Source organism: Camelus dromedarius, chromosome 27 (genome assembly GCF_036321535.1).
Source record: "Camelus dromedarius isolate mCamDro1 chromosome 27, mCamDro1.pat, whole genome shotgun sequence".
In the NCBI taxonomy this organism is placed as follows: Eukaryota; Metazoa; Chordata; class Mammalia; order Artiodactyla; family Camelidae; genus Camelus; species Camelus dromedarius.
In genome coordinates this window covers 25,596,097-25,613,285 of record NC_087462.1, presented here as the reverse complement: position 1 = coordinate 25,613,285, position 17,189 = coordinate 25,596,097, and the positions used below count along the sequence as shown (strand labels likewise).

General features: G+C 45.9%; 1 protein-coding gene across 1 annotated transcript; it reads right to left on the bottom strand.

Annotated features, from left to right (window-relative positions):
- Nucleotides 1-15,466: 15,466 nt before the first annotated feature.
- On the bottom strand, nt 15,467-16,770 carry LOC105100641 (nuclear envelope pore membrane protein POM 121). The gene has a single exon (XM_031438014.2). The coding sequence runs from the start codon at nt 16,768-16,770 to the stop codon at nt 15,544-15,546; it is 1,227 nt and encodes a 408-aa protein (XP_031293874.2). The 3' UTR covers nt 15,467-15,543.
- Between the last annotated feature and the right edge of the window lie 419 nt (nt 16,771-17,189).

Sequence of the window (17,189 nt, the reverse complement as noted above, 5' to 3'; positions counted from 1 at the left end):
GATGAGAAAAAGTGCAGTGAGTGCCCTGACGGTGTGGGAGATGCTGGGGTGGCAGACAGACATCTCGGAGGTGGGGACACATGGACTGCCTCTTCAAGAGTAAAGGAGGGATTTTTCACAGAGCAGAAAGATATCTGGGGTCAGAGGTCAATGCCCAGAGTGAATGAGAAGACATATTACATTTGGGAGCCACTATTCCATAGGTATGGCTAGAGGGACTGGAAACAGAGGAGGCTGGACCTGGAGGTAGGACTGATGGTGGAAGACCGGCATACAGCAGTTACCGGAGCCAAGCCAAGTCCTGGAGCAAGGGCTGCTGTCCCCACCCACTGCATGCATTTCTCTGCCTGAAAGGTGTGTGACCTGCAGGTTCTGCGACACCACCGCCAGCTAACCCTAACCCTGACCCTGACCCTAACCCTAACCCGAACCCTAACCCTAACCAGCCACATCAATACAAAGGAAAATCATGTCTTGGAAACGGTGCAGCTGAGCACTTCTGGGACCACTAAGACCACCTTTACTAAGTAAGGCAAAAAGAAAATAGGAACTCAGGAAACTTATCTGTTAACTAGATACCCTCAGTGTCAGAGATGTAAGAAGAGTTTCAGCAGCCCGTAATTCTATGTGATTTCTTCCCAGGCACACATCATACATAATGGTGCTTTGTAATCACAGCTTTTCCTTCTGTTTCTGGTGGTGATGGGAGTGGGGGTGGGGGAGCGGTGCTTCAAGTCCACCAAGTGTTTCAGTTTTGTCTTTTTTTCCCCTCTTCCCTGATTTTTGAACACGGCAGCCTTTGTCACTTCAAACCCTGTGAGTTTTCTTTTCTCTTTAAAAAAAAAAATTATAATAAACTTTCAATTAAAATGCAGCAAATCTGAAACATTGTATTCTGCAGAAGCGAGATGGACAGAGACACCCTTGTCTTCACTTTTTCTTACAGTGGCCTTCACCTTGAATGCACACAGCCACTTCTCGTAGGCCTGACCCTGAAACCCCTGTAGGCCTGGCCATTTCTTTCTTCTTCTAGTTATCTTCTGTATGTGGAATATCTTGTTTTAATCTCAGTGAGAGGAGAGCCAGCGTAGGTCTGATACAGCCATGCCCTGGGTGCTTCTATTTCTAGCAAACACTATTTTATAGCAAACATTATCCCTGACAATTTTTTTGTTCCTTTGAAAAACAAGTATCTATAACTTTAAACTTTTGATTTATAACATAATAAGTTTCTCTTTCCTCTTAGTGTTACCTCTCCGGTATTATTTGAAATTTAGTTTTGTTTCCAAAATCACACCGTAATCATTCTTAGATTCCTTAAGCAACTAAGTTCAGTTTTACTGAAGGCAAAATAATATAACAACAAGAAAGAAAAATACCATATGAGAACGCTCATATGTGGAATCTAAAAAAAAAAAAAAGAACATAAATACAAAACAGAAACAGACTCATAGACATAGAACACAAACTTGTGGTTGCCAGAGGGGAGGAGGGTGGGAAGGGACAGACTGGAAGTTCAAAATTTGTAGATACTGACAGGTATATATAGAATAGATAAACAAGATTATACTGTATAGCACAGGGAAATGTATACAAGATCTTGTGGCAGCTCATGCATCTTGTGAAAAAAAATGTGGCAATGAATATATGTATACTCATGTGTAACTGAAAAATTGTGCTCTACACTGGAAATTGACACAACATTGTCAACTGACTATAACTCAATTGAAAAAAACAATTTAACAATATGTATTTTTAAAAAATAAGCTCTTGAAAATGAGTAAGCAGTATCTCACCTAAGACTGAGTATTTGTAAGTGTCACTTTTGTTCCAAGGGGAGAAAAACCGGTCTGTTCTCTTCCCATTGCTTCGTGGGAGCAGCCAGAGCCCCATTCATGAATAATCTAGCTGCAACCTTTGTGCATACAGATAGGGTAGTAAGTAGATACTGAGGAAAGTTCTGCTTCATTCCAATAACAGCCTCAGTTTTTCTCAACAAACTTCTTTTTCCAGCAGTAGAATCCCAGACCTCTTAGACAATTTACTTCTCACAAGCTAACCTGTGAAATCCTTCTTCTGTCATATACACAAAGGGAACACGTGAAGATGAGCCAAAACCAGAGACACTCCTCCAAGCCTGAAACCTGTTTGTGAGATCTATTTCGGTCTCTACTGTAGAGCTCTCTGCTTCTTATTATTAATCATTTAATACTTTTTTAAAAATTGAAATTAATTTATTCCAAGGTTTAGCATATTTTTAGTGGAAAAATATTCATATCTGTCTGTGCCCTTCTGTTCCCCAGACCTATTGTCAGATTAACTGTAGTTGAACTTTCGTTTTCTGTCTTCTGTACAACAGACGGTGCCCCCCTCTCCTCTCTCTTCCTAGGTCTGCGAGAGGATGCTCTGGTGTGGCCTGTCCACCTGCCGGCTGTGAAGGCGCACACCTCCCCTCCACAAGTTCCAGCATGTCCCTGTGACTCACTTCATCACCCCCAAGGGTTCCAAAGGGGAGAGGAGAGAGCAGGCAAGGAGGTCGAGCCCTGCGTATCAGCCAGTCCTGCAGAGTAACTGTATGTGACAAGCTCTGGCGAGTAGCAATCATTTCGCGCTGATCACACATGCCTGCACACTGCTATTGGCCCAGGTCTACTGGTCACTAGACTCTTCCATCTACAGAAGGGAATTACAAGGATCACTAAGTAATTTTAGGTCTACAAAAGGTGAAAGGTGTTTACTAAGACACTGAGGGGAGAATGGAAGCAAACAGCTTCGCCCGGGTCACAATTCTAAGTCTCTCTCACTGAGTGTTAATTGGAGGAATCGGCTGGCTCTCTCCCTCGGAAATCTCCCAGAGCAGAGCCTCCGGTCCATCCTTGGATGAAAACCTGGCATATTAGACACAATTGCCTCCACTTAGGGCTTTTAATTGTTTTGCTTGGCTGCCACAGACCCAAATGCTCAGCCAGACATTGGAATCCCCATGAGCCAAATCGGAACTTTCTCTTAAAGTCTCCTTGAAGAGACTCAATTTTCCTTGCCCTGCAGTTATGTGTTCTTCATCCGCCCTGATAACACACAGTGCTCGCTGTTGCCTTCAAGACAAGACTCACGTGTTTCTCTGCTCTTTGCATCTCTCCCTCGGCCTGCAGCAGGCAGGCAGGCTTGGCTACACTGTGGTAACAAGCAATCCCCAAACCTCAAAGATGCTTCTTCACAACGTATGTGCTCCTCAAGTGTTGGGTGGGAGGAAGCTCAATTCTGTGTCGTCCAAACTCAGAACCCAGGGCCGGGGAGGTGTTGTTAATAACCCCCTCGTTGCCGGCGCAGGTGTAAGAGTGGAGTGTGAGGACTCTCGAGGGCCATGCTGTCCTGCAGGTGAGTAGCGAGGCAAGTGCACCACCTCCCCGGGCCTGAGCCATCCCCAGGACCCCACCTCCGAGAGGAAGCTTTGTGAAGGAGCTGGGACCTCGGGGCAAGGACCACAGCAGCCCACCTTGGCCAGCAGAGCAGTGAGTACCTACTGACTGAGTCAGCGGGAAGCCGGAAGGCAGGAGAACCTACGGACAGTTCACATGGGGCAGCTCTGCAGGGCACTGAGCGAGGGAAGGCGGCTGGGACCTCCAGCACGTTCAGTCACTGCGCTTCCGTGATGGTCACAGCGACCTCCAATGAGTCTACGGTAAGTGCGAATTTGCCTTTTTATTGTATATCATGGCCATGGAGTGTCTGTCTCGTAGGTATTCCAGCAAGAATCCAGGGCCCATGCGTTCCATGGTTGGTTCTCTGTATGCATGAGTAATTTGCCTGATGTTCTAAGAACTAGTCTGAGTTCTGTGATACTCTGCAAAACTAGCATTCGGCCCTTAGTAAAGGCTTCCCTATGTTCTTCCAAGTGTGTTTGGAAGGACCACAGGTGTGCAGCGATAAGTAGGTGACACCCCAGACAAGAGAGCCCTCTGGTGGAAACTGGTTGAACTGGACCATTGCTTGTCTGCATCACAGGCCTGAGCTCTGATCAAAGAATGAAATGTCTGTTCGGGTCACTGACTGTTTTAAATCCAACTCCACCTCAGCCAAGGGTGTCAGGGCCTCAGAGGTCACAATGGATTTCCATCTGCCCTCCCACCTGGGAAGGGTGGCGCTGGCTGTCTCTGCCTGGACACAGATGTCCGCCTGGATGGTCAGAGGTCAAGGGCTGTCCTAATGTTGCCCCCTTGGATGGGAGGAAGGAAGTCCTGGGAGGGCCCCACCAGCCCTCAAAAGGCTGCAACTGGGCTCTGGCAGGTTGCTGCCCCCAGTCTGTATAAACCGACACGTGTCTACTGAGGGCCCTGCGTGTCAGGGCTGTGTGGCCACCGTACCGTTTTCCATGGTGGCTTTCCACAATTTACTTTATTCCTTTAGATCGCAGAATAAGATGGCAGTTCGTGGATGTAGTCCATCTGTTTATCTGTTCACTCTTTGACGGATATTTCAATTGTTCTGCCTTTTGACCATGGTGAACAGTGCTGCTATGAATATTCATGCAGACATTTTTTGTTTGAACATCTGGTTTTAATGCTGTGGAGTCTAGATCTAGGAGTGGAGTTTTTGAACCCTATGGTAACTGTATTTTTACCTTTTTGAGGAAATGACAATTGTACACATAGGCTGCACCATTTTCCTTTCTACAAGCAATATGTAAGGGTTTCAATTTCCCTACGTTGTTGCCAGCATTCGTTGTTTTTAGTTTTCTTGACTGCAGGCATTCTAGCGTGTGGGGGGCGTGGCGTTGTGGGGTAAACGTGCATTTCCGTGACGACTCATGATGTTTAACATCTTTTCCTGTGCTTCTTGACTGCACCTCTTGTCTGGAGAAAGGTCTATTCAGGTCCTTTTTCCATTTTAAAACTTGGGTTGTTTGTCTTTTTGTGGGCAAATTGTAAATCTCGATATATTCTGGATAAAGGCTCACTCCAGATATGTAACGTGCCAGTGTTTTCTTCCATTCTGTGGGCTGTCTTGTTACTTCCTGGGTAGCACCTTTGGTGCACAAAGGTTTTTAATTTTGAGGAAATTCAATTTACCTTTTTCTCTTGTTGCTTCTGCTTTGGTGTCAGATCTAAGAAAATTGCTGAATCCAAGGTCACGATGATTTAGCCCCATTGCTCTGTCTCTCCGTTTCTTTGGGGTATTGATGCCAGGACACCCTGTGGACATGCACATCTGTAGGTTCTTTTACATAAAATGGCATAGTATTTGCAAATAATCTAAGCATGTCTTCCTGTATACTTTAAATCACCTCTAGGTACCTGAATACTTGATACAGTGGGAATAATATGTAAATAGCTGTGAAGAAAGTGTAAACGTTATTTAAAGAGTTGCTGTCAAGGGACAAAGTCAAGTTTTTCTTCATGGAACTATGTCGTTGTGTGTGGGTTTTGTTTTGTTTTGTTTTGTTTTCTCTACCTGAAGTTGGTTGAATCTGCAGGTGTGGAACCTGCGGATAGGGAGGGCTGCCTGTAATTTTGCCTCTTCTTAAATTGAAGCTTTTTAGCTATCTTGAGTTAATTGTGTATGTGGTGCGACGGTCCAGTTTCATTCCTTTGCACGTAGATAGCCAATTGCCCGGCACCATTTCCCCAATTTAATGCTGGCCACTGTTGTCAAAAATCAGTTGATCCTAGGTGGACGGGTCCATTTCCAGGCTCTCTATTCAAGTCCATTGATCTATCAGTATATATTTAGGCCAACCTCACATTGTTTTACTGACTATTGCTTTGTGCTAAGATTTGAAAGTGGGAAGTGTGAGCCTCCGACTTTGATTTTATTTTTCAGGGTTGTTTTGGCTCTTTGGTGTCCCCTGTAACTCCACACGTAGAGTAGGATAGGCTTGTGTGTTTCTCCCCAAAGGCCTTGGGATTTTTCACAGGAACCACACCGAGTCTGCAGCTTGCATTACGTACTGTTGCCGTCTTAACAAGATTAAGCCTTTCTACCCCCATGGAACGTCTGCATATTCACTCAGCATTTCTTTACTTAGCAATGCTTTATAATTCTCAGTGTACCAGCCTTGCATCCTCATTGAATCTGTTGCAAACAATTGTATTAATGCTGACATTAGTTAAAAGGGAATTGTTTTCTTGAATTCCTTTTCAAGTTATTAATTGCTGTTGTCTACAAATAAAATCAATTTTTTTGTTTATTCATATTTTGCTCTGTAGTTTTGCTGAATGAGTTTAGTGGCTCAAGTAATTTTTTGCTGATTCTTTAGGAGGGTCTACATGTAAGACGATGTGAGCTGAGTCTTTGATAGAAATACTTCGGCTTTCCCCTTTCACAGGTGGTTGCATGTCCCTTCTGTCCTTCTTGCTTTTTGTAGAGATGCCTGTACAGAGCCGATAGCAGTGGGGAAAGCCAGCATCGTGGCCTCATTCTCGATTTCAGGGGTAACCCTTTGGTTCTTCAACACTAAGTGTGATGTTTGCTGTGGGTTTTGTATAAAGCTCGATCATACTGAACACATTTCCTTTTACTCTTACTTCTTGAGTGTTTATATCATGGAATAGAACTGTTTAAAGTTTTTCCTGCATCATTTGACGTAGCCACGTGTTTTTACGTCACAGTCACTGGGGTGTATTAAGCTGCCCGACTTTAACATGTTGGACAGCCTGGAGCTCAGCTGCGGAGACGCTGCTTGCAGTGCATCGTCCTTTGAATGTGCTTTTGGCTTCAGGTTGCTATTATTTTGTGGAGGATACTCATACTGCATGCAGAAGGGACGCTGGTCTGTGGGTTTCTTTCTTTAACGTGTGTTTGTGTGATTTGATTAGACTGGGGTTGGTGTCAGTTGCCTAGAGGGTTAGGGCTAAGGCTGAGGCTGGTGCTGGGGCTGGGTTAGGGTTACGGGGTTTTGGCTCTGGTTATGATTTATAATTATGATTTGTTAACAGTTTGGGTTAGGATTTCTAGTTTCTGGTTTCTGGTGTGGTTTCCGGGTTCTGGTTTTGGTTCAGCCTCAGGTCTCAGGATTGGACAAGGGCTGAAGATTCAGGGTTAAGAGCTAGGGGCTAAGGTCAGAGGTCAAGGCTCAGGGCTTGGACTCAGGATTGGAACAGGGTTTGAGGACTGGATTAGAGCTCTTGCTGGGCACAGGGGGTTGGGACTGAGGTTAGGGTTACTGTTAAGACTTAGGGGCTTAAGAGTTCAAAGTTCAAGTTCGGGGTTCAGGTTTGGAGTTTGGTGTCAGGTTTGGGCTCAGTTATTAGCTCTTTTACATGTTAGGGTTGAGGACTAAGGGGGATTTTTAGAAAAAAACAGTCTAACCCTCCTCTTTCCGCCTAAAAACAGGAAATAAATTGCCCATGTGAAGGTATCCACCCTGTACTAGGAGGATTAAAAACATCCTTATCACCAGAGTCAAGGAATTCAAGACTAAGAAAGATGTATAAACAAACTTTGTAACTTCTTCATTAGTCGGCTACCCCAAGCACAAGCCCCTTTGTTTTGTTAAATCTTCCCAAATTGTCTAAAAATGATGCATAAACAGCCTGTTCTGGTCCTTTAGTGGTGGGGAGGAGGTCCACTTCTATGAGACCTCTGTGCATATGAATTAAATTGTTTTTCCCCTATTAATCTGTCTCATGTCAATTTAATTATTTTTTTTAATTTAATTATTATACTAGTCAAAAGAACCCAAAAGGGGCAAGAGGAAAATTTCCCCATCCTCACACTCCCTTTGGTTTCTGTCTGGCCCATTCTTTCTCCCTTTTTTGCCAAATTCTCCCCCTTCTGTCTTGGATTTCCCACCCCTAAAGAAACAGGTATGCTCCAGTTTTAATGTCTGTGGTGGCCAACTCAGTGAAGAAGCCCCTGCGTGGGGGTGGGGGAGGGACGGGTATAGCTCAGGGGTAGAGCACACTTAGCCTGCATGAGACCCTGGGTTCAACCCCCAGTATCTTCATTTAAAATAATAAATAATTTTTTAAAAGAAGAGAAGCAGCCCCTATCCTCAGCACCTCCTGAGCTGACCCCTCTTGTCAGGGTCCCTCCGGACTCCAGAATGTTGGACCTCAGATGGAGGTCCCAGGGCATAAATCCGTGAGAGCTAGGAGTCCGCGTCCTGCTCCAGGGCATCACTGGGAGGCTGCCCTTCTCCTCACCCTGCGAAGCGCCAACAGCCTGTCTTGGTCTGACTCCCCCTAGGGCCTCACTCCCAGGGGGATGGCCCACAAGGACCCTCTCAAAAGGCTACTGTGGTGGGTGAAGAAGCCACCTCTTCCCAAGTCCCCTTTCTCTCTACAGATGTGGATCTTGGGAGGGGTTCCTGGGTGCTCCAAGCCCTTAAGATTTAGGAATGAATGCGTGGCACTGTCCCCTACTCCCATCCCTGAAGCCATTTAAATGATTACTTCAAATGGGAAGAAGTCTGAGGTGATACACACTATTTTGGGTGGTGATGCAAGAAAACTGGTCCTCTTACACATTCCCAGGAGGAAACTTTTGGAAAACAATTTGGCAATGTTCAAAAGCATGAAAATACATCTATCCCTAGACCCAATCACCACATTCCTGGTTTTCCATTCTGAGAAAATGATCACTAAGTGAAGATCACTTATAAAGATGTTATTGCAGAATTTTTCCTGGTGCTCCTCAGTAGTGAGGGGCTGAGTACATTTCAGTTTATCTCCACAGGGTTTAGGGCCTGAGAATCAGCATTAGGGTTCACAGGATTATGGCCTGGGGATTAGGGTTCTAGTGAGGACGCTAGTGTTAAGACTGGAGTTAGGGTTGGGGTAGAGCCTCATGGTTAGGGCCTTAGATATAAGCCCTTAGGGTTATGGTTTAGGTTGGTTAGCATTAGGTGAGTATTGGGATTAGACTCTTAAAAGGAACGTGCTAGAAAAAAATGTGACAATGCATATATGTATGTTCATGTATAACTGAAAAATTGTGCTCTACACTGGAATTTGACACAACATTGTAAAATGATTATAAATCAATAAAAAAATGTTAAAAAAATTTTTAAAAAGCAAAAAAAAAGGAACGTGCTAGATCCCTATCGACTGATTCATGTACAAAGCTCAGCTGTGTTGTTAAAGAAGAAGAATAAGATGTGTGGAGACGCATATTTTATAATCCCATTTTTGTAAAACATGAAGACCAACTAAGCAGCAAGGGTCATATTTTGCCTATCTGGTGTCTGTCATTCCACAGTGATTTAACCAAGCAGGACCCTCCTGTCATCACTGATGACCCTCTGATACCTGTAATGGTGTTTGTAACTGCTTAGCTGTATAATGGTTTAAACAGTTTTTCTTACACTTTTGCTGACCAGGGTTGGGCCGGAGAGTTGGGAGGCTTGGGTGGTCCATCTAACCCTCTCCTGGTGCTGTGTGCAGGGATCATGCTCATTGCCCTTCTTTTGACCTCATTCCCCTTCTCTTGGCCCCTTGTGGTTTCCTCCTATCATGTTGTCCTAGCTTCAGGCCTCAGCCTGTAGCAGGAGATCCCAGGCCTCAGACTACTTACAAGGCTAAGAGTATTTATCAGCCTGACTTTAAGCTGCACACGTTTTCCTCTAGAGCCCTTTTCCACGGAGCCCCTTCCTATGCATCCTTTGTTCTAGGTACAAGACTATTAAGAGAGTCCCAAAGCAGGAGGTGAACTTCAGACCCAGTAGAGGGGAGGGGACCCCTGCATCTGCAAAAACAATAATAACTTTGCAACAATTTGTTACCTTGTGTGCAATCTCTATGGAAACTAGCCCCACCCCTTGAATTCTTGAACTTTTATAGTAAGACCCCCTGCTTTCTCTCCCCAGCAGGCTCACAGTCTTAGAGGCATTAACTTACTGTGACCTCCTTTCCCTGGCAAACAAATAAAGCTGCCTCTTCTACTTCATCCAAAACTCTGTCCTCAAGTTTCTATTTGGTAAGGAGAGGTACGAAGGCTGTGTTTCAGCAACAGTGAGTGGCTCTAGCCCAGGACGGGCAGCTTTGGGGACTCCTCCTCCATACTTGTGAAGGGGTGCATAGCGGATGGTTTAGATGGGGTCATTTTTCTCTCTGCCTAACACTAGACTCTCCCCTCACCAGATCTCTCCTTGTCCCAATCTAGAACAGTCTAGTCCTCCTCGGGCACTGATCTCAACAGAGCCCTCTACTCCAGTGTTAGTGGCACATCGTGCCTCAGCCTTCGCCTCCTCTTTTAGGACCTACCTCTAGTCAGGTCTCAGGTCCCTTGTTCTCTTCAGCAGTTGGAGCTCTGCCCTGTGGCTCCCACTATTCTAGAGCAGGAAACTAAATTGATTTGATAAAGCTGGCAATAGAGAAGATGAGTGGCTGGAAGTGCGGCAGTGGGATGGGAAGACGGGTGAAATTTGTGGGGAAAAAGAGGCAGGAGAGATGGAGGAGAATGTGTGCAGGACAGTGGACTGGCACGTGTCCTTGACCTGGTGCCACATCCCTGACTTGAGCACTCATGTAGAGACGGGGATCAGAGGTTGAAGTTGGTGGTGCCACTGAAGACAGGTTTTATGATGCTCAGACACAAACACAGATGCCTCAGTGGCATGACACAGAGAGTGTTCCAGAAGGAGGAAGGGGCGCTTCCCCTGAGCTTTGCATGGAAACTGACGCTGCCTGTGGCTCTTTGAGAAATGAAGAATTGAGGAGCGTCCTGAGCCAGCACCACAGCTGACACATGAATGTTCTCACGATGGCCAAGGGAAGCAGGGGAGTTCTCTTCAGGGTTGTGTGGGCCACATACGTGGTCCACAGAGGGGGGGGGAGCAGTCACAGTAGGAGGTCACGCGCACCAAACACTTAACTCAGACACTGCAGTTAGCACATTAGATGATTATCTTATGCAAGTATCAAAATGACCCTACATGGAATGAGATATTGTACTACATGCACAGAGTGCAGCCTAGGCACCGTGTGTGAAGGTCAGCTCCTGCGCAGATGCGTCATGATGTCACCAGTCTCAAGTCATTGTTCAGGGTCTTAGCTCAATCATCTGTAAAACAAAAACAAAAATAATGGTGAAGAAGAATCAAAGGGCTAATAAATTCAAAGCATTTGACATCATAGAGGACTTTATATGTCCTCTGTGTTTAACTCTCATATACGACTATCCCCATTATATCTGTAAGTAAACAGAGGGTCGATAACTTACCGAAGACACGTACTGGGGTCTACAAGAGTCCACATGTGAATGACTGACCCTGAAACCAGAACACAAAATCTTACCTATGAAAATAAAACTTAAGTGTCTTCAGATAACCACGCCCTAATATCAAGGTGGTAAGGAGATTTACGTATTAATTCAAAAACTTCATACCTATCCATATTCTATTTCAAAAGTAAGTGCTAAAAACATCACTGAAGATAAAAATGAATGAGCACTTACTCCCATACAGCTTCACTAAAGGAGCTAATAAAGAATAATTTTAGCAAGAACAAAGGCAGACCTGGAGAAAAACCAGGAACACAAGAAAAATGATCCCAAAATGTTAATTATATAATATAATTAACTTTCTTACCCATTTTAAAAACACAAATGTCTAAATAACAATAAAAAAAAACGTGAGAATAGGTGATGGGTATTTGGACTGTGCTATGACCATGAAGAGGAGAACGTTCGTGTGCAATAAATAAAATACATGTGCAACTAAAGAAATAAAACTTTGTTAGAAAATGTATAATCAAACTGATTTTTGGATGGGGCTTTCAGCACGGCAGGGCAAAGAGGTCATCAAATCCCCTCCTCCAGAAGCGATGTCAGAGACACCAGCTCCGTAATAGATGGTGTTGACTTCCTCTTCCCTGCTTCTCCCTTCTAATGAAGCCAAATTCCTTGGAAAATGATTACACAGGCAACAATAAAAAGAACTCTAAATGCTGGAAAGAAGAAAGCAGACTGACTAGGGACCTCAGGACTTGGGGAATAACATATGATGTGTTAGCCTCCTGGTTTTTTTTTAATCTCTCATATACTGGGGACTTGGTGTCAGGGAGGTCAGAAACCTGGAATCATCAACAGGTATCTAAAAAAAAAAGAAAGAAGAAAAATTAAAAAAACAGAAAACAGAAAAAGCTGGCTCTCCCTGGCCACAGAAGAAGAAAGGAGAAGCCCAAAAGACTGAGCGGTGCGCCCCAACCCACAGCCCATGACTGAGTCGCCAGCAAGCAGCCCCGAGCACCCACAGCAGCAGCAGCAGCAAAGCCCTGGCCTCCCGGACCTCCACCTGTGGCGTGAGAAGACCCAGGAACAGTAGCCTCTGACTCCCTTGCTCAGTGGGAGGTGGCCCGGGAGCCCTAGGCAGCCCAGGGAACACTTTACATCCCCACAAACAGCACCAGCAGGAGCTGACAGAGCCCGCAGAAGAATGACGCAGACCAGGACAGCACTGCTGGGCTCTGGAAGCTGAACTGTCAAGTTCACAAAAACAGGTCAACTTATTTTTAAGCTAAACCTAAACAGCAAAATTGCCTGCTAAATAGAAGATTGAAATAGGGGTCTCTAAATACCCAAAATACCAAGGATACAACAGAAAATCATTCCTCACACCAAGAGCCAGTGAAGAAGAAACAAAGTAATGCTATCAACAAAAATAATTTAATTGACATTTATATATCACTCCAATAACAGCAGAATACATGTTCTTTTCAGCACTCATAGAACATTTACTGAGATAGTCTTTATCCTGGGTCAGAAAACAACCTTAACAAATTTAAAAGAATTGGAATCATACAAAATATGTTCTCTGACCATACTAGAATAAAACTGGAAATCAATTACAGACAGGCAGCAAGAAAAATTTCAAAATACCTGAAAATTAGACAGCATAGTTCTAAATAACTTGTGAATCAAAAATGAAGTCCTATAGACAATAAAGTCTACACAGACCTGAATGAAAATGAAAGAACATCGTAGCACGATTTGTAGGATACAGCTAAAGCAATCCTGAGAGAGGTATACATCGCAATACACGCTTATATTAGAAAACTGAAAATGGTTCTGCATTAGAGTCTGGGGTACCGGTGTGAACTCATACACATACACACACACACAAGCACAGAGAAATACAAAATAGGTAAGGCTGTATAAATGGGAACATTATTTCCAGTTCTGTCTGCTGAGAGGACCTAGAAGCAGAGATTCTCTAGTAGCCATGAACACACCTGAATGCTCAGATTTTGTTTGTTTGTTTTTTAATTCCTTTGTCCAATAGCAGGAATCAAAGCTCCTTGGAGAAGTAGTTGACTCTGGAACTGGGCAGACAAAATAACAAGATAGTCCTGGAGCATCTTCTGAGGCTAAAAAGTAAAGAAATCCTTGGGAAAAGGTAAGAGGGAAATGCAGGCATGTTGGAAGGACTCAGGAGCTAACCTGGAAGAGCACACAATGGTCAAATCTGGAACAATTTGAGCAACAAAATTAACAGTAATAATAGTAGGCAATAGCCCAAATAATAAAATAAATATTGATGAGTCCATGCAGGTATATAAATGATTAAATAAATATATGTAGAGAACTCTTCCTTAGAGAAGAATTCTAATTAAATGTAGATGAAACAAGAGAGGTAGAAAATCACCATGAGAACACCACAAAAATAATTGCTGTAGGCAAGACCCACTGATCACATCAAAATCAGTGGTGAAAGTTTAAGGTTAAACAAGATTTTTGCGTAGCATCAAAGTATGACCCACTTAAATATGTATTACATAGGCAGAAATAATAACCATTTAGTGGAGAACCCTGGCAGATACCACCTTACTCAGGTGATCAAGATTAACACTTCTCCTGTGCTGAGAAGGGTAGGTTGCCCTCGGTGGGATTCTTCTTAAAAATCCATAACCTCAGTGTACTCACTGAGAAAACGGCATACATATCCAAATTAAGGACAATTCTACAAAATACCTAACTGGTACTCCTCGGATGTATCAAGGTCACAGAAGATACCAACATGGAGGAACAACCACAATCCGGAGGAGACTAAGGAGACATGACAACTGAATAAAATGTGGGATTCTGGACTGATACTGGTATAGAGAGAAAATTCTACTGGAAAAAAACTAGGGAAATCCAATTCAAGTCTGAAGTGCAGCTAATAGCTTTGCACCAGTGTTAATTTCCTGGTTTCAATAACTGACCTGTAAGATGCCAACATTAGAAGAAGCTTGATAAAGCCTAGATGGGGGGAGGGGGCGATTCTCTGTACTATTTTTGTAATTATCCTGTAAGACTGAAATGGTGTCACATTTAAAAAACTTTTAGACTAAAGTTGTCATGAGTCATTTTCTAACATACACTAGGCAGAGAGGGAAAAGGCGGCGCCTCTGCAAAACACAGAAATCAGAGGCGTCAAGTGGTCCCAACCTTCCCAGTTGGGCCACAGAAAACCTAAAGCATGAGTTAAGTATGGCCACTCATACAAGTCAATTCTTTCTCCAGTGTGAATTCAAAAAGCAAAGACAGGAATGTCTGATAAATTAGCAAAAAGTCATACATATTTTTCAATATATATTATTATATGTCATATAATACATATTATATATTCTATACATAATATATTTAACATGTACATATGGTAAACATATATGTAATGTGAACGTGCATTATATATATTGCATGTATTACATATGTGAATGAAATATATACATATTACATATATTTTGTATTATATTATTATAAAGTATTATATATACTAATTATAATATATTTTACATACATGTATATACATAATATATAAATATACAATATATCATATATATGTACTGTGTATTCTTACTGTGTACATTATACATATAATATACACACAATAAATTTACATAATACATGACTTTGTACATGAATCTATGGCATTTAAATATAAATGACTATGTATGTGACATACATGACTGTTCATCTACTGAGTGTTCATGTGGAACCAAATGTTGAGAGACAGAAAGAATACACAGATTCTCATAAAGATGGACCAGGGCCCAATTAAGAAAAGGGAACGATAGAGAGAGACAGCTGCAGCAGCAGCAAGTGTCCTGCCTGCTCCTCCCTGCAGGAAAACTGGTCCAAAGCTTCCCTGTTCTGTCGCAGGGATCCTGACCACAGGGGTGGGCCCGACAGATGACCTCCAGCCGCCCAAATCCTAGCGGCACATCTGGCCGAAGGACGATGGGGATGGGCCATTGTCTCTGGGGAGAACTGACTTGATGGGGCTGGGGAGTGGGCTGCAACCACAGGAACAGCACCCTGGGCTCCCTCAAGAGCAAAGCTGGAGTCTGACGGTCTCCTTTAATGCTCCTCTGAGCAGCAGAGTACTGGGGAACAGAGCCTGGAGGCCCAGGAAAAGGGAACCATTTTTTTTACAGCCAGGTGGAGCAAGACAGAGAAAATAACAAGGCAGCCCATGGAGACAGCGGCCCAGCCAGCTACAGGAAGGTCACCGGGCCGGCCTGCCGAGCGCTGGTCTCCCAGAGACCCTGCAGCTGCGCGTGCGCGCTGGGGGCAGCGGGTTGAGGGGCGGAAGGCGGAGAGGAGTCTGCGATGGCCTCGGGCTTACCCTTCCAGGACTTTGTTGATCCACTGGATCGCAGCTCTCTTCTCTCGGTCAAGGTCTTCAGCAGTGACTCGATAACCTGGCTGGGGGGCTGGGGGCAGGATCAGTGGGTCGTTTCGCCTCGAGGGTAGCAGCAGAGGGATCTTCCGCTTCCGGGGCCTAAAACCGCCGTCAGATGGTTGTGAACGGTTCAAGCTTTGCGTCTTCCCTGAGGGGGCATCGGCAGCCTTTTCAGGCTCGATCTTCCTTTGCGGGTCCACTGAGGACGAAGGGCTAGGCTGATGGTGGTCCTTGCCGGCTGTCTCGGCGGGCGCGTGGAGGTGCGAGGCGGCCGGGCCCAAGAGCCCGGCAGCGCGCGGACCGCCCCTCTGCAGCGGTGGAAAACCCCTGGTGGAGCTGTACGAACTGGTGATGGCATTCCGTTTGCTGCATGAGCTCAGAAAGTGGGTCTGGGATTTCCTAACCGGGACATCTCCCGGGCTCTTGGAACAAAAGTGTCTCTTCAGAGGCCCAGGCCTGGGCACAAAGGAAGCGAGAACCCCGTTGACCACCAGGCGCTGAAACGCGGACTGCGCGTGCGCACTGCCGTCCGAGCCCCGTCTCTGCTCGTCCTGACTTTCGGGGACTGGGTGCCCTTCCTTTCGCTTTGCTTGCCCTTTCCTGCCCTCAGCCAGGGCCGGCAGTTCCTCCTCTGTCTTGGCTCTCAGTGGGCCACTCTCTTCAAGACCCATCTCTGGGGTCTCCTTTACACAAAGGTTTGGGAGGTGGAGAGACAGTGACGACCACATGCAGATGACCGTCTGCTTCAGAGCCACACGTATCTTCAGCTTGCCCTTGGCAGATGCCATCTTCAGGAGCACCGAGGTGCGGAACATGCTGGAGATGCACGTGTAGAGCCCTGGCTTCTGACGGCCGCTCCGGGGCACCGAGGAAAAGGCCCCCAGAAGCAAGAACCAAGCCTGCTGGATTGGATATTGCGGCCGGTGGACTACAACGAACCGCCGGCGGCGCCGACGACGATGGGGTGAAGCCACCGGATCCTGGTACGACAGCCTGCGGGACAGGTCCAGGGCTGGGGCCCCGGAGTGAACCCGGCAAGCCAGAGGAGCTCGGCGGCCAGGATGCGCTGACCCGAGGCGCTGGGGTCTCCCCGGCAGGTCCCCGCCACGCAAAACAGGGGACAGGGGGCGGGGGCGAGGGCGAGGCCAGCTCAGGTAACCGCCCATGAGGCGCGATTCTGCACGGCTGGGGCCTTCAAATGGAGTCAGTGGCCCCGAGAGGTTTCCGTTAGCTGCCAAAGGGGCCCCAAGCAAAGCGCTCACTGTTGGGTGTGCCGCCTGTGACGCGTGTTGGAACGCGTGAGAGAAGAAAGGGCCGCGCGAGGCCGGCGCGAGGGGCGGGGGCGCTCCCCGGGGCGCTCCGTGACCGCTGCGGGGGCCGCGGCGGTGGCGGCGCGAGAGGGCTGCGCTCGCTCGGCGCAGCCGCCCTCCGCCCGGCCAGGCCCCCGCGCCGTCCTGGGCCGGTGCCAGGCAGAGTCGTCCCCCCCGCCAACCCCCGGAACGGCTCCGGGCTCAGCAGCGCCCACGCGAGGTGGGAGCGCCAGGGTCAGCACCGTGTGTCTCTCCGCGGGTGGCCATCCCAAGAG

Bases quoted from the DNA above. Each gene is read 5' to 3' on its own strand.
- LOC105100641 (XM_031438014.2), bottom strand. From the start codon at position 16,770: ATGGGCGGTTACCTGAGCTGGCCTCGCCCTCGCCCCCGCCCCCTGTCC.